Here is a 22,758-nt window from a genome sequence, read left to right on the forward strand (position 1 = left end):
TTTTTTGTGTGATGGCAGTTGTAATGAATGAGTTGGAAATACTGTGATGACACTTGAGCTTTGTGAGACAAGCACTGATTGGTAATACTTTATAGAGCAAGCTTTTCCAGTCAGCTTGTGCAAGGAAGGAAACACGGCTTTTCTGCTGAAAGGAAAAATTATTAAAGTAGAAAAAGTTTTGTTACAAACCTTTTTCCAGGCAGAAAATGTCTCAGCATTTAAGGTTTCTTGGATAACTTTTTATATATAAACATTTTAACTCAACTTATATTAATGCCCTTCAGTAAACATTCTTTTTTTTCTACTTAACAGGATGAGTTTATTTTTAGCCTGTGTGTAGATCCTTTGGCAAGTTTGCTTCCTAGGAGGTACTTAAAGATGAACAACTGATTTTTTTATCATGTTGTTTAGAACTACAGACTAATGACAACACTATCCATTATAGTGCTTTGTGTGGGGACCTTTTTAAAGGAAAAAGTCAAAAAAAATGTGTCAAAATGATTGCAAATTGAATGCCAAGTAGACCTAAATTTCCACAGCTGTTCACAACACATATACACAGGGCAGGCATAGGTTGGTTTGCACAACCTTGCTTATGTTACATGTCCTTTAATCTTTATGCCTGATTGTGATGCTAGGAGGAATATCTTTGAGAAAACTTAATAATTGTATTTCTGTACTCAGTTGTATCTGGACTTCATGAAAAGAATTAGAACTGTGGTAGCACTTTCTGTAATGTAGGTGTATCCAATTGGAGTTGAATAAAAACATGGTTTCAACTTATGTTAGCTTATGGTTGAGCAGCAGCCTTCACCCCTTTCCTCTTCCGTCCTCAGGGTAAAAAGAACAGTTTCTTTTGCCCGGTGAAAGATGAAGTCCAAGAACTAGATCCAAAAATACTTCTATTCTATTCATGCTTTATTTTGGTTAACCAAATTCAAAAAGAAAACCCTCCAATTCTGAGCTTTGGATATACCTCTGCTCAACAGTTGCTGCAGCTTTCCCAGCTGCCCTCCTCTACTGGAGAGGGTGCAAAGTCTGAAGGATGTATAGGAAAAGGATGCAGAGGTGGGAGTGGGACTATGTCTCTTTTCTTCAGCTGGCTGGTTTGTTGGCTGAACTGCAGTTGTGCTGTGACTGACCCAGTACATTCAGGTACTTTATGCAGTGAAACATACCTGCAAAACTGGTGATGAATCTCTCCTGTCTGAGAGTAGCAGATTTGGTTATTACCTTTATTGATACTTGAATTCTCTCAGATGGAACATAGTTAGCCTATAAGTTAAGCTAGTTCTTACACTAATCTAATAGAGAGAAAGAGGGCGCCACATTCCTTTTAAAGCGTGTGTGTGTGTGTGTGTGTGTGTGTGTGTGTGTGTGTAGTTAAGGATCCCATCTTTCTTCTCTAAGCAAGGCTAGAGGAATCCTGCTGCTCAGAAGACACAACTTCTGTGTCCTTCGTCAGAAGACTTTTCCTTATATATAATACATTTCCTCATAGATTCTGTTACCTCGTTCAGGAGAAAGTATGGGTTTCCAAATACCTTGTACTGACTGGTACTTTTTGACTACCACTAAGTAGAAGGTAAGTATCTGCCCAGTGATCTTGGCTTTTGTGAGTCCCACTCTGCAGTGCTGTTGTACTTTCCAAGCATTGTGAAGGAAGTATCTAGTTTTTATCCAGGGTGCTGGATTGCACTTGGGGTCATATACGTGAATTTTAAATCGCAATTTACAACCCATACTAGCCTGGGCAGAACTTAAATTCATCAACATGAAATCTTCCTTCATTCTGCAGAATGTGGTTGTATTACCTTACAAACACATGTCTTTGGAAAGAGGTCTTGAAATAGTAGTCATTCATATCAACAAACCCAAGGAGTTTCACCTCTTTAAGTACAATTTCACACAGCTGTATATTAGCTTCTGTTTCACTAGATCATCACTAGTCTTGAATTGTTCTACTGTTTTAAAAGGTTTGGGATAAATTCACTTACAACATTATGGATGTGCCCTTCCAGCCTGCACAGTGGATTTTTAGGTGAGGCACAGCATGCGCAGAACTGGCCCCACCGTTTAAGTCCTAAGGTCCATTTGCCACGGCTGAGTGAGCTTGGACAGTGACAGTGAAGTCCTCGGGCCTGTCACAGCACCCGGTACTAACTGGGGCTGACCCTGCTGAGCATCCGAGATCTGACGGGATGGGATGGCAGGGAGGCATTGAACTGCCAGGGGACAGTCCCCACTGAGACTTGAACTCAAGACCTTGCCATGTGGGGAGAGCCCTTCCCAAATCTTCGTTCACAAAGTCTGGCCATACAATACAGGTATAGAAAATCTTTCGTTAATGTCATTGAAACAATACTCATAGCTTTTATAGCAGAAGACACATGTTCTTAAGACCTGCTTAGAGCAAAGTTGTTTAAAAATTACATAACATTGTGATAGTCTTTCTCATCAGTTTATCTTTTTTCAGGTATTATTTGTAATTAGAAGCTGCATAAGTATATGATGGTGTGATAAATTTTAACTTTATATAGTCGAGCCCTTCAGAATACATATATGTATGTTTTTTTTCTTCATTTGTGTTGTGCTAATGACTTTGGAATTTAAAGGTCACTGTAAAGCACAATATGTTGGCTGAAGGAGCCCATGCAATTTTAATAGTGCTTAGTAGGCTAGTGAAAAGAGCAATCTTTGACAGTATGCATGGTCTGTGGGAGTTACTGCTTTATGATGTGCAGACATTGAAAGAAGAATGCCAGTGGACTGGAAAGTTGTTAGAGCTTAATGATATACTGCAGTTAGATAAATGTCAAGGCAAACCAACCATGCTCATTTTCAAGCTAGGATAAATTGATTTTGTGTTAATGTCTTACTTGATTAATTATAAATAATATCCTATGTCAATAAAATTATTTTCTCCTGCTATTCATGTAAAAGCTTGTCTATGGTAACTTCTCCCTTTCCAGTGCATCTCGCTTTTGCTCTGAGAACCTTGTGCATCATGAGCAAGTATATAGTAATGAAATGTAGTTAAAAACCTGTCTTCTCTGTGGATGGTTTTTTTGTTTTCTTCTTCCCCCTCCTCCTCCCACCTCCATGCTTTCTATTAAATCCAGCATTATATAGCAAGATATTTAGGGGAGTGGTTGTTTGGGTTTTTAGGAGATACTCAGAAAATCTAGGAATCTGCATTCTGCCATTGGTGCAAACTTAAAACACAGAATTAAAATTCGTTAAGATATTTCAGGAAAAGTATTCTTTGCAAATGTCAACATATTGTAATGGAGAAATAAAATTGCATAGAGAATTTTAATTGCTTAGAATTTGTAGCACATGAAAAATAAGCTTAAAAATTACTACTCTCTTATTTCAATAATTTAATATTACCATAGAACTGCCCAAACCAATATAGTTTTCTCTCCCCTCTAATTTCATTGCATCTTTTTTCTTTCTTTTTCCTACAGAATAATAGAATTTATTGTTTGTTATGAAGTATGAGTGTTTGTTCTGTCTTCCAGCTTTTAGTGAAGTATCTTTTCAGGGAAGAGAGATAAATTAAATCCTCCATTTCATGAGATGACATGCTTTGAAGTTTTTGTGATGCAGGCATACGATCTTTCCAACAAGCTGAATTTGACCTAGATAAACTTAATTTGTCAGCTTAGAGTTTAGAGCACTCTTACCCACCCTGATTAAAACTACAGCATCATTAGTTTGGCTGCAAGCTCCCCATGAATGCTGCCTTATGGGGAGATCTAGTTTGTTTTGTTGAAGTTACGATTTATCACGTAATACTTCATGTAAGCTGAAATTGTATTGATAGTGCTTTGGGTGTGTTTAATAAAAATTCAGCTGAGATAACCAGCATTGATAGGTTAAGAAGTGGCAAACACTAACTGAACTGTGTCTTAAGCTGTGGTATATGGAAGGGTTTCCTCTTAATTTAGTCATCCAACATTGTGCTACAGAGGGCAAAAGCACTGTGATTTGATCTGTCTCGAGGGGTTTTTTGTTTACTTTTTTGTGCTGACATGTTGAATAGTGTTTTGTTGTTGGAAGATGATGAAAACTGGTTATGAAATCATAGATGATTTGGGTTGGAATGAACCTTAACCTAGTACCAGCCCCACTGCCATGGGCAGGAACACCTCCCACTAGACCAGGTTGCTCAGTGTTCCATCCAACCTGGCACTGAACTGGCTGACAGTATTGTTAACTTACCATGTATTGGGTCTTCTCCTGCGGTGCTGTGTAATGAAAAATCTCATTGTTACTTGTTTAATAATGCGAATGCAGGAAGGGGAGAATATGTCTCCTGCCAAGTGTATTGAGGAAACAATTAAATAGATATCTTAAATTCTATTTTGCTATTCCCCTTTGTGTTTTTTAGAGAAAGTCCCCATTTTACACTCCCCATAGTGTTGGAATAAGGCAAAGAGTAGGTTTGGAAAGGCTACAGTACACGTCATTGCTATGCATGTTTTGTTCTTCCCTTCTAGGGTTTTTTTTTCCCTTTCTGTTTCCCACATCTTTTCCTAACTATATGTGTCAATTGGTTCACTTAAATAAATATACAGGAAAAAATTACAATTCAATGGAAGTCCACTATAAACTCCAGAGTTTAATATAGTGGAATTGTAGTGAATCTTGTAATTTAAAAGGAAAAGACATTAGAATAACACAGATTATGTGGATTCAGCTTACTTTCCTCCTAGTATTTCCAGTGTTTTCTGATTTAGAGATATGATGAGAAATGAAGTGATACTTTCTCTGGTGATACTGTAAATGAACATGATTACTGGATAGAGCTGGTGCTGTCAGACAGTCTTAAAATCGTGCTGTATCAGAACACAATAGTTCAAGCTTCCTGCTTTTATTAATTAAATGGTGTGTTTATCTCTAATAGAAACCTTACAAGATCTGTCAGATGATGGGAGAATTTAATATGTACAAAACCAAGATAGCTGATACTGCCATCCCCTTTGGAGGTAATAGTGTAGGATTTTACATATACTTACTGAGGGAAGAGAATAATATCTGACAATTCTTGTGCTTTATTTTGGAATTTGAATGCCCAGGCATGTCTTTATCTGAAGTAAAGTATTCAGCTTTATAAACATCAACAATATGAACTTAGTGGTTTCAGCAGATTCCAGTAGTAAAATAACAACTCTTCAGCAAAAGTTTTTTTTATAGGCAGCATTATTTTAACCAGTAACTTTCATAAACTTGAGATTGCCGTGCTGATTTCCATCAGCACACTGTGCTCACATTAAATATACCAAAACAAGTGGAGTGTACCTATGCCAGGTATGATGGTATGAGTAACCCAGTATTGACAGGAATATTTTTACTTTGGTCACCGTGTAGATGGGGCAACTGGTTTGGTTTTCAAGACAATTCTAACACTCCTCTTAAAAATTAGTTTTTATGCTCATTTGGCATTTGTACCTCAGGCATACATTTTAACAATTTTCCATCTGAATTGGTTGCTGTGTTTGAAAAAATGCTGCATTTTTTGAACAACACTTTGTCTTCATTCTCTTCATTTCCTTTTGCAAAGTACCACTAAATTTGATTAGAAACTGTATGTAGCTAATTGTGACAGAGCCCGTCACTGTGGATTGAAATAATTTGGTCTGTAGTAAAACTTGCCTAAGTTATTTTCAGGTAGATATCTGATTAATTCTAAATTCCCTGTGGATTTGTGTAGCCCAAAGTTTTGTTTGTTTTAAGATAAATATATTTAAGAAAAAATTCTATGCTTCCATGGGTTTTTCAGATAAGGACTGAAGCAAGTCCTTATAAATAGCAGAGTTCATAAACCGTGGGTAAGAGTCTCTGTGCATTAAGGTGTAGATTTGAAGCTGTGCATCATCAAAGGTGTGTTGTGAGGGTTCCAGCATATTTCGGTTAATAACTTCTCTTACTCTGGAGTCCAGACTGACCTGTATATTAAAATAGAGAGTCATGTAAATAATAGTGTTGAATAGTACAGGTGGGGTTTTAGGTTTCTTTTATTGGTTGAAAAAGCCATCTTTTTTAACCACTTCAGCTGGTGTCCTCCAAGAGTGTAAAAACTGCTAAATATACTTAGGCAAAAAATGACAGTGTTAAAATTTGGAAGTAGTAATATCTTGAGCATGGGTAGAAAAATGTCCTCTCTAAGGTATTGTTTGAAGGCTGCTTGCAATCCCGCTATTACTGAAACCCAAGAGAGCAGTGGGTCATTTCCAAGCCAACTTCCTGCTCTGTGGTAGAGAGAATTTGTAATTTTTTGTGGCGGTTCATTTCCTGGAGAGTTAGTGCTGTTGTAAAGAGACTGAATTTGGAACAAACAATATGACGCAGACGGAAAATGTGACCTGGGAAGCTGGTACTTAATCAAATTCCTGTTAAAAAGCCGGGTGAATTGATGCAAACCACAGTATGGCTATGTAATGATTCCATACAACATACAAGTAATGTAACTTTCTTTTCTACAAGCCTCTAGTGTCTGTAGAAAGACATTAGCATTTACAGGAGTAGACTGACTAGATTTAAACACGATTTTTAAAAGTATGTAAGTATAGTTTGCACCAGAAACAACTGGTTACAGTTTTGCAAGGATATTGGACGGTTTACAATTGTAGCCTGCTTGGCAGGACTTTTATCAAACTGAACTGAGGTGTCTGAAACTTGACATTTGCTAATGGCAAAGTGACAAGTAGTTTTGAAAATTTTCAGGAAGTCATTGTGTTTGTTCTGTGCTATATTTTGTCAGCTGCTCTTTGAGCAATTTGTGCTTTGAAAATAATACTTTATTTGTGGTTACTGTGCTTTTGGAGAGACGCACACACCCCCTTCCTAGTGCAATGAGAAAAGAAACTGATTTATCCAACAAATAAAATTCAAGTTAAGCAAGGATAACATGATCATCTGTATATTTGTGCCTCAAACTAAAGATTCCATGTCAGCATGCCAGGGTAGCATAGGAAGTGCTTTCTTACAATCAATTAATGTAGTTCTGGCCATTCACCTCCTCTTGTTTCACCTCCCCTAAACCTCTATTTGATGGAAGTGGAATGTGTGTGGCAGGGAAAGTTCTCCCTGAGTACTGATGTAGCTTTAAAGAAGTTAGAACTAGCTGTGCAAAGTAACATCAAAGAATGTATTAGGGAAAGTAATATACCTCTTTTGGAGAAAGGATAGAAATATAATCTTCATAAATTAGTCTTGCTTTTTCTTCAATGACACTTTTGTTGGATTCTTGCTTTAGTTCCTCACAGGCCATCCAGAAAAGCATGTTTTCCTCACTGAATTCTGTTCGTAGAAATTCTCGAAAAGCATTTCTGCCAGCTGGCGTAAGCATCAACTTGTCAAATGACTGAGCCCAGGCATTTACTTCTTCAAGTGTAGGAGCAGGGCTTGAAGAGGATGAAGAGGACAAGAAGAGAGAAATGAATGATTGTTACTCAAGCTATTTGCAGCTGGCAAGAGGCATCTGCCATCATGATGGAACAAAATTGTAAGGTTCATGGGGCTCCGATTCCTCACTGGAACTAACTAAGTGCAAATTCTAGTAGATACATTTATAAGGTATTTTTTCAAAGTGTGCTTATCAAAAGCTCTGATGCAGATGATTGTCAGTGCTTTGATGCAGAAATTGCAGTTTACTGCTCAAAGTAATTGCAACAAAGAAGTACTTTTGCAACAGCTAAGCATTTTTCTATACCTAATAGTCCTTGTTGTTAAAAATTGGATGAAAATATGTACAAAGAAGCAATGAATCAAACTCTATAAAGGTACCCACCTGTGTATTACCATTTTACAGGTGCTTTTACCTGTGGAAGCAATCCTGAAAAGACTGTTGCCTGACTCTTGGAAGGATCTGAGCTCCTTTTTATACTTAATTATTTTTGTAAGTCTTAGCACTGCCAGTTAACCTCATTACATAGCTGCTGAGCGGGAACAGGATGCATTTTCAAATTGTTTTAGAAAAAAAGGAAACTGTTTACAATGCTGGTTTTGAAGTGGGGGTGTGGTTACATGCTGGATATAAACTAAGTAAATATTATAATCAGACCTTTGGAGCTAAAAAACTGATGACAAGTTGTAACAGTTACTTTCATGTTTCAGGTAATTCACTGTAATTACTTAGTTTAGTTTGTTTCATTTTAGTTTGACAGAACACTTAATAAAGATCATACCTCTCCTCACAGTTTGGAACACCCTCTGCCTGGAGTTCATGAGATGTTCTCCTTGCTCTCTCTTCATCTTGATTTCTAACAGTAAGACTGCATGGTAGCAAACAAAATTTTAGTCAACTTTGTGGAGAAAAAGGCTGAGCATAGATGCTTTTCCTTTAATATTTAAAACAAACCAACAACTAAATGGACAAAAGCTAATGATAGCCACATTACCCATAATTATACTCTGACCTTAATTTTACAGTTGTATAAACCTGGCAAACTTGAATGTAGCTGAATGCTGTTCGATGTTGTGTGTGTGTGGCTCGGCTTCACGAACGAAGATTTGGACAGGGTTGTCCCCATGTGGGTGGGCCCTTCCAGCCTGTGCAGTGGATTTCAGGTGAGGCTCAGCGTGCGCAGAACTGGCCTCACTGTTTAAGTCCTGAGGTTCATCTGCCACGGCCGAGCGAGCTTGGACAGTGCCAGTGAAGTCCTCAGGACTAGAACCTACAGCACCCGGCATTTCCCAGGAGGTCTCCCATCCAAGTACTAATCCAGGGCTGACCCTGACTGCGCAGGCTGGAAGGGCACACCCACGTGGGGACAGCCCTTCCCAAATCTTCGTTCGCGAAGTTTGGCCATACATACATATACATAGTTTAGATGCCTCTAGTATGTAAAAATTTCTTTTGTAGTTGTAGATGATTGTTTTTCATTTGAAACTGGATTTGAGAAAATGCATATTACTTTTTAGGGAATGGAGATGACATTCTAGTACATCTAGGCCATAACTTAGTAAGAAATGCATGTGCCTACATGCATGCATTCATATAATCTGTGAAGGTGCTTAATATATGTCAAGCAGAAAACCTTCCAGTGAATATGTATGAAATAGGTCCTTCAGCTGAAATATATCAATACAGTTATTATAACTTCTAGGAAAATATCCAGCTTATTTTCTTCATTTGTATCTTACCTCTCATCTATGCTAATATTCTAAGTTTGGTTGCCTTAATCCTTAAGAATCTCATTCGTCTCTAATGATTTTTTGTTTAACTAGTTAATTTTTCTACCCTTTCTGCCTTTTAAACTCTTTGCTAAGCCTTGCTATTTACTGGGTATCTTCTCACACTTTGTCTGCTGTTAGTCCATAATCTGTGGGGACCTGGTTTTTTCTTTGCCAAGGCAGTCCATGCACTGAAGAAGCAGGAAAGGTTTCCTATTGGAGAGCAGATATTGCTAACACTTTTTTTTGGAAACATCTGAACCATACAATTAACTATTTAAATTTATCTTTTCAGGAAAAAAAAAAAGTAAAGCTAGTTCTCTATTCTTTTAGGTTATATAAGTCTCAAGCATTTACTACCCTTTTTACTAGCCTTTTTTGAATATGTGAAATGATCTATTATGTATTCCTCACATACAACAAGAAGTGTTATTCTTGTCAGAGCTATTTTTGGATTGAGGGGAACCAACAGATCCAAAAGAAAGGATTACAGTCTTCATAGGAAAATGCACACAAGGGGAAAAACACAAACGAAGTAACAAAAACTTCCCTAAGAGAACACACCATGCCTCAGAAAATGACTTACCGGCAGGCTCTTTCCCTAGAAATGTACAAGTAAATAATAAAAAGACTAGTGCAATTCTGTATCCTCCCAGGATTTGGAAGAGAAACAGTCTGGAGGCTTCAGTTTTGACTGTAGGGATGAACACAGGCTCTGAGCATCCAGCTGAGGAACTCATTTAACTTCATTCTAAGTCTACTATTAAGAGTATGCTGAATATTGGATGTTCAGCAGCTCAGCTGCATGACTCATGCAGACTGTTATTCATAATTTTTCTGTTCCAAGTGCATAGGCTATTTTGAGGAAAGAGTCTATGAATAGGGAATATAAATAGCTTACTTGTGGTTTGTTTTGCATTTCTTGCTACTAGAAAACAATTGTTCTCAAAAAAAAAAAAAACAAAACAAAACCAGGAATTATCTTAAAGCTAAAACAAGCCGCTCTATTTCAGAGCCTGTATTGGTTTCCCAGATGATTCTGAAATGCAAATAAGAATTTTAAGCATCATGAAATTTGGGTACTTTCACACACCCTATTGAGTAAATTGCTTTCTTTGAATTGTTGGATTAGTGAGGTGCACAGAAAATGAACATGCTGGAAAATATTAGATAAAATGGCAAAAAAGCACTTTATCAACACTTTAAAAGCGAAAATGCAAATTTTGTGTACTCTGACTTAATAGATAAATGTGTTACATTTTTTCCTTTTTTGGATACACGTTTGTGTAATGAAGCTCTATACTGAGCCACTTGCAATTGCACTGAACAGCTGTTGAGATGGCACTGGAATTCATATGGGATGCTTTAACATAGATGGCATGCTGCAAGGTAGCTAACTCGGATCCTGCACAGGCACAGTACTTTATTTCTCTTTAAACTCTACTTTAGTTTACCTCTGAGTACCTGCTGAAAAGCTTTTTAGGATCAGAGCCAGACTACTTGGCATTTTGCAAAAGAAAACCTCCAAGCAGCCTTTTGTCCTTGCAAAATATGCACTATTTGCATTAGGGAGGGCAGAATTTTGGGTTATCTTTGCTTCTGCTGGGCTGAGCAAAGAAATAATCATCTTGCTCTTCCCTTGCCTTCTAACGGTGTTCTCCAAAGCATTTGCCACAAGGTGCTATTGGAAAACAATATTGGTGCAATAGATTCCTAGCCAGGGCTCTAAGGTTATTTATGACTTCTTTCCTTCATCTCAGTGCCAGGCTTGCTTGCTCTGAAGTGGTTGGGTGGTGGACAGTGAATTTATAAGAAGCACTCTGGTTGCTGTCAGTGTTTTGGTTGAATTCCTATGGCTGTTTAAGGCTTTTTATTTATTTCAGTGTGAGGTCTGTCTCGCCCATTAAACAGATACAGGACTTTTGAGTATGGGAAGATTTACTTCAGTTTTGAATGAAATCACTTGGATCTGGAGGAGCTGGTAAGAAAGTGAAGGTGAACACATCATTAGTTTAAGGAATCAAGTGATTCCTTCTCCCATTTTGCTTTGATTTCCTGATAAATTTTATTCCTTAACTCCCAGTAATGGGAGTTCTTCTGAATTATTTCTGCTTAACTCCTCATCTTCAGCAAGTACTGGCAATGTTTAAAGTCTCTGATCCCAAGGATTATCTTCATATGAGTTGTAGATGCCATGTGTTGGCAGCACTAATTAATAACAACAGATCCAGTTGCCTTTGAGGGGAAAAAGAACAGTGCTGGGCACCTGTTTATTCATTTTCTGACCTACAAATTCTTCCACCTTCTAACTCCATGTAACACTGTTAGTGTTGTGTGTTAAGTCCCAAGTCTAAATTCAAAGCTGTGATACATTGAGGTTTTGCTTTCAGTTTTTAGTGGAAGCCTTTGTGACTCTCCAATGCTGGGGAGAACCAGGTTCTGCACAAAACAGATCTTCCATGACACAGTATTGACAACAAAAGTACAACAGAGATACTGTGCAGATATTTTTTGAAGTCTGTTCTTTCAGTGGCAGGGGAAAGAAAGAGTAGACTGCAGTAGATGGTTGTGTCTAGTAGTAGAGCAGTCATCTCTCCTAGACCCAGACTTGTAGAATTATACAGGTGGGTTTTTTGGGCATGTGTTGTCCTCTACAGTAGCTATGTGTTCCTTCCCTGCTATTCTGTTCCCCAGAGGCTTTAAGGAGAGGGGTTACCATGAGCAGCTGCAGCAACAGCACCAACAAAAGCAGCAGGCATTGGACCCTTGATTTGCTGTGCTGCGCTGAGCCTGTGCAGTGCCTGAGGTATCCTGGGTCGTAGACATCTGCCGTTTGCGTATCTCCGTCCTCTCTGATCCCATGGGCTGCAAGACAGCAAAAGAAGTGGGAAGTAAGAAATCTTTCTCTTTTTTTTCCCTTTTGTTTTCTTTAGAAGTCTTACCAAGAAGTACAGAAGGCCACAGCTCCAAACTGAAAAGCTAAATGCCTGATTTTCCCCCATGGAAACTCTTAGGTGTTGAATCCTTGGGAAGATTCACTCATTTAAGTGCTGTGCTGGAAGGCAAAGGGCTAATGGGTTCTGCACGTGGGTGGGAATACAATGAGAAGGGAGTGGTGATGCAGAGAGCAAAACGTACAAGTCAGGGATCTTGAAGAGCTCTTGGCACAGTGGTATATAAGCCTAGGAGTTGAAAAGATTTTCCTGAATTTTTTACTATAAGGCCAGTCCTAAGGAAAATGGTACAGAATAGAGGTAGTTGAGGCTTTCCCCCCCCCCTATTTTTTCCTCTCTGTTTTTTCTTTTATTTGACTAGCCAATGCACAAGCAATGATGCTTGAGTGACACACCTGAGCTCTCCTGAAAGGGCGGCCTTTGGTGAGTACTGAGGATGTCTCAAACCTGCTGGCTGCCCTTGCAGCCAAGGAGGAAGGGCCAATGCTCATTTGTCCACTGTAGATCTGACTGCCAATGTTTTTTGAAATGTTTTTCTCTCAAGAAAGAATAAAGTTCTTGTGTGACTATGAGGAGAAAACACACAGCTAGATGATGATAATTACTGTTGACCCCCAAATGAAGACAGCATGAAACAATTTTTAGTGGATGCACTGATTGGGGTTTTTGCACTGTTCTAAGAAACCTTTTTGGAGACTGCATTTTGCAGATTGTGCAGAGAGTTGTGTTGATAAAATGACAAGTTCCCTTGAAGTCCCTGTCCCTTTCTGACCTATTTGTCTTTGAACTTCACATTTGCTCTACAACATTTAATAATGCTTTCCCTGTTATGCTGAGAGTTAGGCAATATGTAAGTGACAGGTGTCTTTTATATATGAAATGCCAACTTGTACAAAGATGAGTATGTCTTCACTTTATTTGTATTTAATTTTTGAATAAATACATAACTAGTCATCCTCCTATGTCACGAGATCCCTCTCTGTGTAGGTTTGTTTCAGGTTGCTAAACCTTCTTTTGAGGTAATGACAGTTGCAAGGGAATTAAAATTAGCTGCTACCAATTTTGAGTTCTTTTTTAAATTGATAATAGAATATCAGAATCTAATGAGATGAATACTAGGGGGTTAAAAGTTGCCTTACTGTCTAAAATGTTCAGCCAGGTTTAGGAAATACTGTTGTAACTTGAGAGGGAATGTACAGATGTTTTCATGGACTTGACAGAAGTGTCAGGAGAAGAAAGTAGATTATTTTAGCAGAGTGCAGCATTACATTTTGCTGCACTTTGGCTACTGCATGTGTTTTTTTAATGGTGAATTTCTTTCTGTCTTATAGAGCTTAATAGTTTTTGTATTTGTAAGAACCACCCACTCTCCCAAGAGACAAATGCCTGACATGGTGAGCAGAAGATGCACCTGTTTTGCAGGAGGAATAAAATACAAGAACAATACAGATAGAAATTATAACCCATTTTGAAACTCTGTAGACCCAATAGGACAAGCAATGCCTAAATGGCCAGAAATATAAATTCAGGAAAAGAACATAGCTTCCAACATCTCCCCCCTCAAAAAAAAAAAAAAAGTGGAAGAATAAATATGAAATGTAGAGTGAATTTGTAGATTCAGATCTCTTTCCTTCAGAGTTTCAGATTCACAGGAATAAAGAAAATCTTAAGTATTAATTTCCTTCCAGATACCTATACTTTTTTAATACAGCATTTCACATTTCAATTAGAAAATGATACCATAATAAAGCATTATTGAAAAGATAATATATCTAACAGTATTTCAGACTGCTTTGGACAGTAAACAATTATTACTGAATGGAAAAATGCAACTTGGATTCAGATGTGCTGTTTATATAGCCTAATCCATACATTGTTTCTTTTAAGATGTTTTATGTAGATAGTTCACACATTCATATCTCTAATCCATAATTGAACTGATCATGGTCTGAGTAGAAAATTTGGTTCATGTTGTCTGCCTTTTCCAAGGAGAAAGGTATAGGATGGGGAAAATAGGAAGAATACATTCTTCCTCCCTGCCTCATTCTGCTGTGACTTAACAGATCTTTCAGGATCTAATCTTACCATTTCAGGCAGTTCTTTGGAATTTTCTTTGACATCTTTAATGAAAGGGAGGAATGTGTAAGTACCTGTATGGCAAAAACTGCCCAGCAGATTCATGTCTTTGTTTCACTTCTGAATCACTGAGCATCTAACTATGACTTGTACAGAAAAACTATAGGAGTTTGTGTTGTTAATCTAGACAGAGGAACTGAGAAGTGTATTGATCTTCTGATCAGCAGAAACTTATGATGTTTTATTGCCCTCTCTTTCATTCAGATATAAATAATGAGTTAGCCTGGGCAAAATACAATCTAGGCTCAATGTTATATAGTGGCAAGGTAGACAGCTGAGCAGTGGTGCGGGTTATTACAGAATTTTAGAAACTCCTTTGGAGCAAATAGTATTAAAACCATGTCAAGACGCTTCAGATTCACAGAACAAGCAATGAATAAGTGATCCATCCCAGCACTGCTTTTCTTAGCTGTATTCTTCCCTGCTTTTATCTTTTTAATTTTTCAAATACAATGCTGGCTCTATCATCAAGCACATTGTTCTATATACATCTTTTACTACATGGACCAGATCCCATTGGGCACATACGAGTGATTAATCTGCAGAATTGGATATCTTGCATCAAGTGTAGTGTTTTTTGGTTCATCCTCTAACTAGACTTGCAAAATAAAGTTGTGCTTATGTTTGCAGCATAATTTGTTGCAAATGTATAATCTAGTTTTGTAATTCCAGACATGAGGCCTGAACGCACAGTAAGACAGTCTCTGCCTAAGGATATGTCAAAATTTCTTACCTAGATTTATGGATATAAACTGGCTTTGTAGATTTCTTTAAAAAACAAACAGACAAACAAACAAACAAAAAAAGAACAACAAAAAACCCAACAAACCAAAAAACGGAAAAGGTAAACCAGGGAAAACCAAACCCTGCAATTTTGCAGCTGTAGGTGGTGATACAACTCCCTGTCTGCTGCTTTTGCTCTCACATAACCTGCTCCTTGGCTGAAATAGAGGCAAAGGCACAGATTCTCAGTTTGTGTTAAGTCATCTAAGGATTCATTTTCAAATGAAAGTACTAAGTATGGAGGCTATCAGAGTATGACTGTACACAAGGAAGCATAATGGTCTTGGAAGTAGTATGGGAAAAAGAGAGATGAAGCAAATTGAGATGCAGTGAGCTAATGACAGCCATTAGCAGGACACAAACAGAAAAGCCTTGTTTTATGTATGTAGATGTCTTTCTGCTACTTCTAGTATATCCTGGATGTCACTACGGGATATGGAAATTTTCCATCACACTTTGCTGCTTCCTGCTGCAACCACCATAGCTGTGTAATGAGACTTGCCAGGCAGCTCCTCAAATTAAACTGTTCTGAGTTGTGCTGTGTGCAGGAATGGGTAATAGATTTATCAACAACTCCAGTGAATATTATTTGTAGGATTTAACAAAATTGCTGGCTCCCTTTTAGTACAACCCACATTAGCAACAGTTTAAACAATTGCTTAAGTGACTTGTGGATCTGTGGGAATTGAGGTGGTTAATTTTTTTGCCTTCAGTAGACTTTAGGGTGCCCAGGGCAAAAAGGAGAAGGTATTTTTAGGCCTTCTAGTAAAAAGGTCTACTATTCATACAATTATCTGGTTGTTAATATGGAACGTCAGGTGGTCTGATTGGGTCATGCAATAATTGTAAAACCAATTAGAAAATCTTGTACCTGTGTTCTTTGCATCAGTGATAAGAAGCCCAATATATATTAGTTGAACAATTATTCACCTCTGGCTCCTGCTGCTATAGCACATGGTACCAGTGATTGGTGACCCCTTCAAGTTTATTATCCCACAGTACTAGACCAAAGATTACCAATTGTAATCAAAGTGAGTGAAAGTGTGACTCCTAATTTTGCAAGAAGGCTTTTCTTACTTTTTAGGCTGATACCGTGGGTGATCGGGTGGTTTTCATAATTAAAGGTCTGAATTGTCAACAGCATTTTGATCTAATTGTTTACCTTAAAGTTGCTAAAGCAATGACATGTATTGATATGTATGTTTAGCTAAAAAGTTCTCTTTTCTTATCCTGTCTGAGAATACCTTCAGCAGACCCACAAACGGTAGAGTGCAGAAGTAGCATGAGGGACATGGCTGTTGTTCCTTCTCGCCAGCTGCTGCATTTCATAAGGAGTGTAAGAGGTAGCCTAAACTTCTCTCTACAACCTGACTATGATGCTTAAACAACCATCTCTGTTTACTTAAAATAGTAGTGCCATGTTGCAAAGAATGCATGTATAGAGCTAAGCAGAGAAAACATTAATTGCAGCAATCAGCAGGAAGACTTTGGAGCTTGAGGAACCCTGAGAACTGACGTGTGTATGAAACTAAGTGCATTCAAGGGTGAAAAAGGGTTTAGACCAATTATTTGGCTGTAGAACAAAACAGTGCATTTGTGAGGAAAGCAAGGTGTACAGCCATCCTCCTACACCTGGAACTGTGAGGTAGATTGCTCAGATCTAACATAGGACTGGTTTTTAGTCAATATGGCATTGAAGTGGGAAAGAACCTGTGATTAAACAGATTTTACCTTGTAGAGAAATTTTATAATGCAGTTAGAAAATAATTAATTAATTGGCTCCATTTTTTGTAAACGGTGCAAATGTTGCTCTACCACTTTGTTAGCAGGTGTGCATTTTGAAACTGGCAATTGGTAAACATGACTTCTTGTCACAGCAGCCTCCCAGTTGCTTATTTGGTCAGCTGACACTCTGAGATAAAAGCCAAGATGGAGATATTCTTTCTAGGGTTTTCGTTATGGTATTTAGTTTTAAATGGATTTTTTAATGACCAGTGTCAAGTATTTTCTTTTCCTTTCCCTGGACAACCAAATCTAAATATGTCCCAAGAAAGAGGATGTTTTCTTTGGAACATCAAGATCTTGTTGTGATGAGAGAAAATTCCATCCTAGTTTTTATTCATTCAGTTTGAAAATATTACTCCTAATTCCATACATTGTACATTAATGCTAATTATATGTACATGGTTGAAAAATGGCATTTTTCAACTGCTGAAAAACTAAATCGCTTCACTATGGCCAGTGAAGACAAGGGAATTTTTACCAGATACCAGCTGAGAATCTGATCTGGTAATGTGTTTATGCTGCAGAGAAAAGTGATATCATATCTTGAGTTGGACTAAGCAGAGGTGTTCTGAATTGTCAGAAATACCTTTCTTCCAAATCTGTTGTGGGTTTTTTTTTGTTTTGTTTTGTTTTTTAATAAAGAATCCTTCTTCTGCTTCCTGAATGCGTTTAAACATCTGGTTACAGTGAGAGTTTTACTGTATCACTGAAAGTGACTTTTCCATCTTACTAAGGGAATGCAGAGTCAATGCATATCGGTGTGCATGAACTATAGTTCTCTGTTTCTGCTCTCACTGAATAATTTTGTATTTATTCTTTGGAAGAACTGCTAAGTTTCAACTATAAAATCAATTTTAGGGGTGAATATTTTTATTTCTTCCAAGATAGTTTAAGAATGTTTAGATTTGTAAAGATATCTATTTAAACGATTAGAGATACAGATCTATGAGATGCTGTTCTTGAGATCCCTGCTAGTTTAGGAAGATCAATATTTCTCAGGTTCAAGCTCAAATCACTGCTCTGCTTTTGTTTAGGTTTTGGTCCTTTGGTTTTCTGGGTTTTTCTAAGTCACTGGAGTAATTATCAAATATTGCTTGTCTTTCTTTAGAGTATCTCCTTCATGCCAAAATAGAAATTTCACTGCTCTAAACTCCCTGTACCTCCTTTATTCTCTCGGATTTCCAGACCTCTCAGAAGGTGCTATGAGAACAAATTGTATGAGAACCGTCTGTGCTGGGTGTTCTCTGCACTTTGAGAACTGGGGTCTGCCTTCCCTGTTCCCACCATCTGGAACAGCTACATGCCTTGTTTGAAAATGGGTTAGAGAAGAAAACACAGAGGATTAGAAAACTGGAGATGGATCGCTATCGTGTACATGTTTTCTAACGAACCCAAAAGTACTTTTAGACTACTGATGGAATGACGTGAAATACGTTTAACAAAGGACTTAAACCTCTACCATCTCATACTCTGTTTGAACTCATCCTGGGTACGGTTATAGGCAATAATAGCTGGATATAACATGAAATATTACCTCCATGTTCAATTGTCAGTTTTGACTGCCCAAAGTAATAACAGCACCCTCAAAGACACCTATGTCTGCTTGCTGAGGGGTTGGGTAGCCATAATTTAATAGAAAAAAATATTCCTTTCTGGTTCATGTGGATAGGGAAGGGCTAAAAGGCGCTATTCTGCTGGTTCTCAGGTAGTCAGTGGGGTCCGATATTGCTACTATTGAGTCACTGTGAGGAATCAAATCCTTGAATGGGACAGTCAGTCAGTGTCCAGATGGCAAGAGAAGTTTCTGTTGCAAAGGTCCTCACAGTGGTGTTGTTGGCTGGACTGGATGAGACTCTGAATCATGAGTTTCTGCACAGTTCATACATCCAGTTATCTCATGCTCTATGGGGCTGCTCCAGCACATGCTAAATCTATCCCTAGTCATTATCTTGAGCTACATACAAAATATCTACCTACCTAAATTGTGTGCACAAATCTGTCCTATGTGGTCATTTCTGCATGTGCAGGAAGTTTCTTCTGGCTACTTAAGTTTCCTCTGACTACCTGCAATTTATGCAGAACTGGACTGATTCTGGAACCTTGGAGTCTTTGGATATTCTCCACCCTAGGTGTTAATTAGCACCTTGAAACATGAAGAAACTTGTCTAGCCAGAGCTGGTCCTGCCTGGAGGAATCCACAGAACTGTCCAAATTCTGCATGGAAAGCACCAATTAGGGGACTAGGAGTTGAGTTGATCAGCTTGTCTCCAGTTGATTCACTGTTTCAAGTCAATCTAATGTAGCATCTATGCAGATGCCTAGATGCAAAGTTTCTGTACCTTCCAGGGAAAGAAATGTCCTTCTCTATGTAATGATAATAACAAATAAAGACCAGTGAAACAAAAATAGAGGAAAATTAATGGCACATGTTCTTGCTTCTTATTCAGCAAGATAACATCTGTGAATCATATAAAAAAGTACCTGCTCATATTATTGAATGCTAACAAGTAATTAAAAAAAAAGTCCAAAGATGTAAGAAAGCACCTGAAACACTACCCACTTTTGACAACAGTGAAAAACTACTGTATGCCTTAAGAATAATGTTGAGGTTGTGAAATAAACATATCTGTCATGCCTTTCCATTCCAAAGCATGCTTATCTAACATTCAGATTATGAAGCATTACTGTATGTAATCTTATAAAAGAGTGTAAAGGTCAGAAGTGAAAATTATTTCCCGAGTTAAAAACAGCTCAGATGATATTTGGCTTAGTTGTAACATTTATAGTATTTGCTAATCTCTCAGCAAAAAGGTGGGCTGCCAAGAAAATAGCATTCCCAAGGGAGGAATATTTAAAATATAAGCCACAAATGTCAAATTTAAAAACAAAACAAAACCTCAAACAAATAATAAAAATAACCAAAACCAAGCACAAGAATACACAGAATATTGTAGTCAACTTCACACTTTTATCCCCATTTTATGCTAAAGCACAATGTCATTTTCTCAGCTCAAAGTGCAAAGATTCTATCACTTACACATAATTACTTAAACATAATTACTTAGACATAATGTTTCCTTCTTGTATGTGTTACAATCAGGCAGGTGTGCAAGCTTTTAACTTGTCCCCAGGGCTGATTTGCATGGCCACAGCATGAAGCTTTCGCAGGAACTCCCCAGCCTGAGAAGCCCTGTGCTATAACACTAGCTGACAGCCACTTGGAGTGAGTGCACAGATCCAAACTCCATTAAAGCAATGGAAACCACCTACTGGTGTCAGCAAGCTTTAGGTAAGCTTATATATCTCTCACAATTGCTGCTTTCTCTTCAGATCCTCCCAATAATGATAACCAGTGAGTTGGAAGAGAGATTCAGTCCTTATCTAATGTTATAAGAGACTTGCAACTGGGGTCAAGCTCCAAGTAAATCTCTGAATTTATATTTTAACAATTCAGATATATGTGGAGCTGTAACATACTCCCACTGAAGCCTGTGGCAGTTTGTTGTCAACTGAAATATGAACAGGAAACTTGATGCTCATGCTTCTTCCTCTTCATTGACAAATGTGACAAGCAGGCTTTCTGCATCAAGCAGCATACTATTTTGGATAGAGAAGAATTCTAATATATGTTAATGAACTTGCCCACACATGTGCACATGCTTTAGGCATAGTTGTTGGATTACCCACTTAGTAAGTTAAGAACAAGAGCTCTTTGAAAGTTATTTTCAATTATTTAAGATTTGGCTTATTGTGGTGGAGTGACTGAGATGGCTGAAAGTTTGTGAATAAAAACCAGAAGTTAGCAGAAAGGAGACTGAGAACCACATGGAATAAACCTTTTTATGGAATAAAACTTTTTCTGTCACTGCTGTGCCCAAGTCTGTCAAAGGCTTAAGTGGATAAACTTGCAAGAGTGTTATTCTTCTGTGAGTTTAACTAAAAATTCTGGGATGCTTTTATCTCAAATGTCCAGAAATTGAGCGTCTTTACTTGTTTTACTTAATTTATTTTTCCAGAGGAGCAGCATCTCAGAGAAGCTGAATTTATCTATCCAGTTTAAGACATTACTTTACACTCAAACTGAATGGCTAGAAAGTGTACCACAGTCACATAGTAACAGGTAATGGTGCCTTTATCATGTCACCTCTAACTGCGGTATTTTTTCTAGCAGTGGCTGAGATGTCTTCTGCTCTTTTTCTCTGGTATTCAGCACTGCCCAGTTGGCCACTACATCAGCCCGCTGTCTACAAAAAACTTCCTGCACTAAAGTCTTTCTCTGAGTAAAATCTGACTTTCTTATTAAGAAACTAGTTACTTGAGGTTTCAGTGGGATTTTTTTTTCTTAGAAGGAAAAAAAAAGGCCCTGTATCTCCTCTGGATAAAGAATTTCTTTACTTTAGATTTTATCACAAGAGACTTAATTGAAAATGTTACTTTAACATGTAATTAGCAGAGTCGCTCTCTGCCATTATTTTTCCTGTAACATGGGAAAGGCATAAGAGAATTCTGTACCTGCTGCATAGAAAAAGCAACCTGTTGTTCCAGTCCAGCCAATTATGTGGATGCTATGACAATGGAGCAGTATGAATATAAGTATGGATATAACTTTTTCCCATGCTGAATCCTTTCACAAACTAGGTCATTGCAAACTGCAGTTAAATCAGTGTCAAGTCCTTCTCTGCACAACACAGGCTATTGGCTTTCTTTGCCTTGTCTTCTGTGGCATTTGGAGTTGGCCTCTGGATGTATGTCAGTCAGACTGGCTGATCAGCTCTCTTGGAAGCAAAAAAAACCAAACGAACCAACCAAAAAAACCCCCCAAAAAACCCAAAAAACCGCAAGCCCAGGCTTCTCCAGTGCTGGGAGTTTTACCACTGCTTCAACCCTGCTTTTTCTGGCTGTGATGTCGGAGAAAGTATCTGCTTCTAGTTATTTTTAAGCAGCTTGCTTAAAAAAAAAAAAGTCATTCATCCTAATACTTTACAAACCTCTCTACTATGCAGTGAAACTGGTGCATGTAGAAGATTACTCTGCTCACTCCCATCATCTCCTACTGAGCATTTGGTTGCATTGTGCTTAATTATGAATGGTCTCCGAAAAGCCCATTTTACTGTACTATGAAGTGACTCATATCACACAGAAGCTCTGACAGCTCACACCGGGTACTGGAGGCACATGGTGCTGTATTAGTTGGTGACTCATTTCATGTTGTACTCGTTGAGATCTGACTCATACTGAACTGTGTGAGGAGCTGACTGATATTGTACTGGTCTAAAAGCTGGTTTGAATTGGGATGACTCACCCTGGAGTGCATCAAATGGTGATTCACATACTGTTTCCTATTGATTCCGATTGTCGCGATTCACTTCAGATTGTACTACTCTGGCATTTGGCTTCTCTGGAAGAGCAGGCACAGTCATAGTGACCCTCTACCTTGTGAGCTCAACTATAGTGCCAACTGGCACAGTGTCAGCCAGGAGCAGTGTTACTAAAGTCAATTTAAAGCTGTAGTAAGATCAGCATTTGGCTTAGCACACCTTCCCTTTAGCCATGACACTTTGAAACATGTACAGCTAGCAAGTGAGGAGTCATGAACCTCCAGCTAAGAACCCTTCTACTTCTGAATGCCAGGAGATCTGCAGAGTATTTCCAAGATTGCTGCCTCCTTTGTCACTTTTCTTAGTGACAAAAAGATGGGATGAATTTTTATAAGTGACTGAGTACTGGTAGTTTCTTCAACACTTCATGTTCATCAGCTTGAGACCTGGACTCCAAGAGCCACAGGCACCTTATATATACACTGAAAACTCCTTCCTGGTGCTTTAAGTTCAGCCATCAGACTTCACTATTTACTCTAAAATATGTCCACTGTTCTATCCAAGGGGTAAAGAGCTGTGTAATAGCCAAGGTAATGCTT

At 38.1% G+C, this 22,758-nt stretch overlaps 1 protein-coding gene across 1 annotated transcript in view; it reads right to left on the minus strand.

Moving 5' to 3' along the window:
* Positions 1-4,529: 4,529 nt before the first annotated feature.
* Positions 4,530-22,758, minus strand: part of RGS20 (regulator of G protein signaling 20) — a 39,194-nt gene continuing 20,965 nt past the window's right edge. The window contains exons 3-6 of the mRNA XM_071554532.1: positions 11,900-12,048; positions 8,196-8,282; positions 7,178-7,412; positions 4,530-5,954 (exon numbers count right to left, since the gene is read on the minus strand). Coding sequence (XP_071410633.1) covers positions 5,766-5,954; positions 7,178-7,412; positions 8,196-8,282; positions 11,900-12,048 — 660 coding nt within the window. The 3' untranslated portion in view covers positions 4,530-5,765. The remainder of the gene's footprint in view (positions 5,955-7,177; positions 7,413-8,195; positions 8,283-11,899; positions 12,049-22,758) is intronic.

The sequence above is a fragment of the Pithys albifrons genome, chromosome 4 (assembly GCF_047495875.1).
Source record: "Pithys albifrons albifrons isolate INPA30051 chromosome 4, PitAlb_v1, whole genome shotgun sequence".
In the NCBI taxonomy this organism is placed as follows: Eukaryota; Metazoa; Chordata; class Aves; order Passeriformes; family Thamnophilidae; genus Pithys; species Pithys albifrons.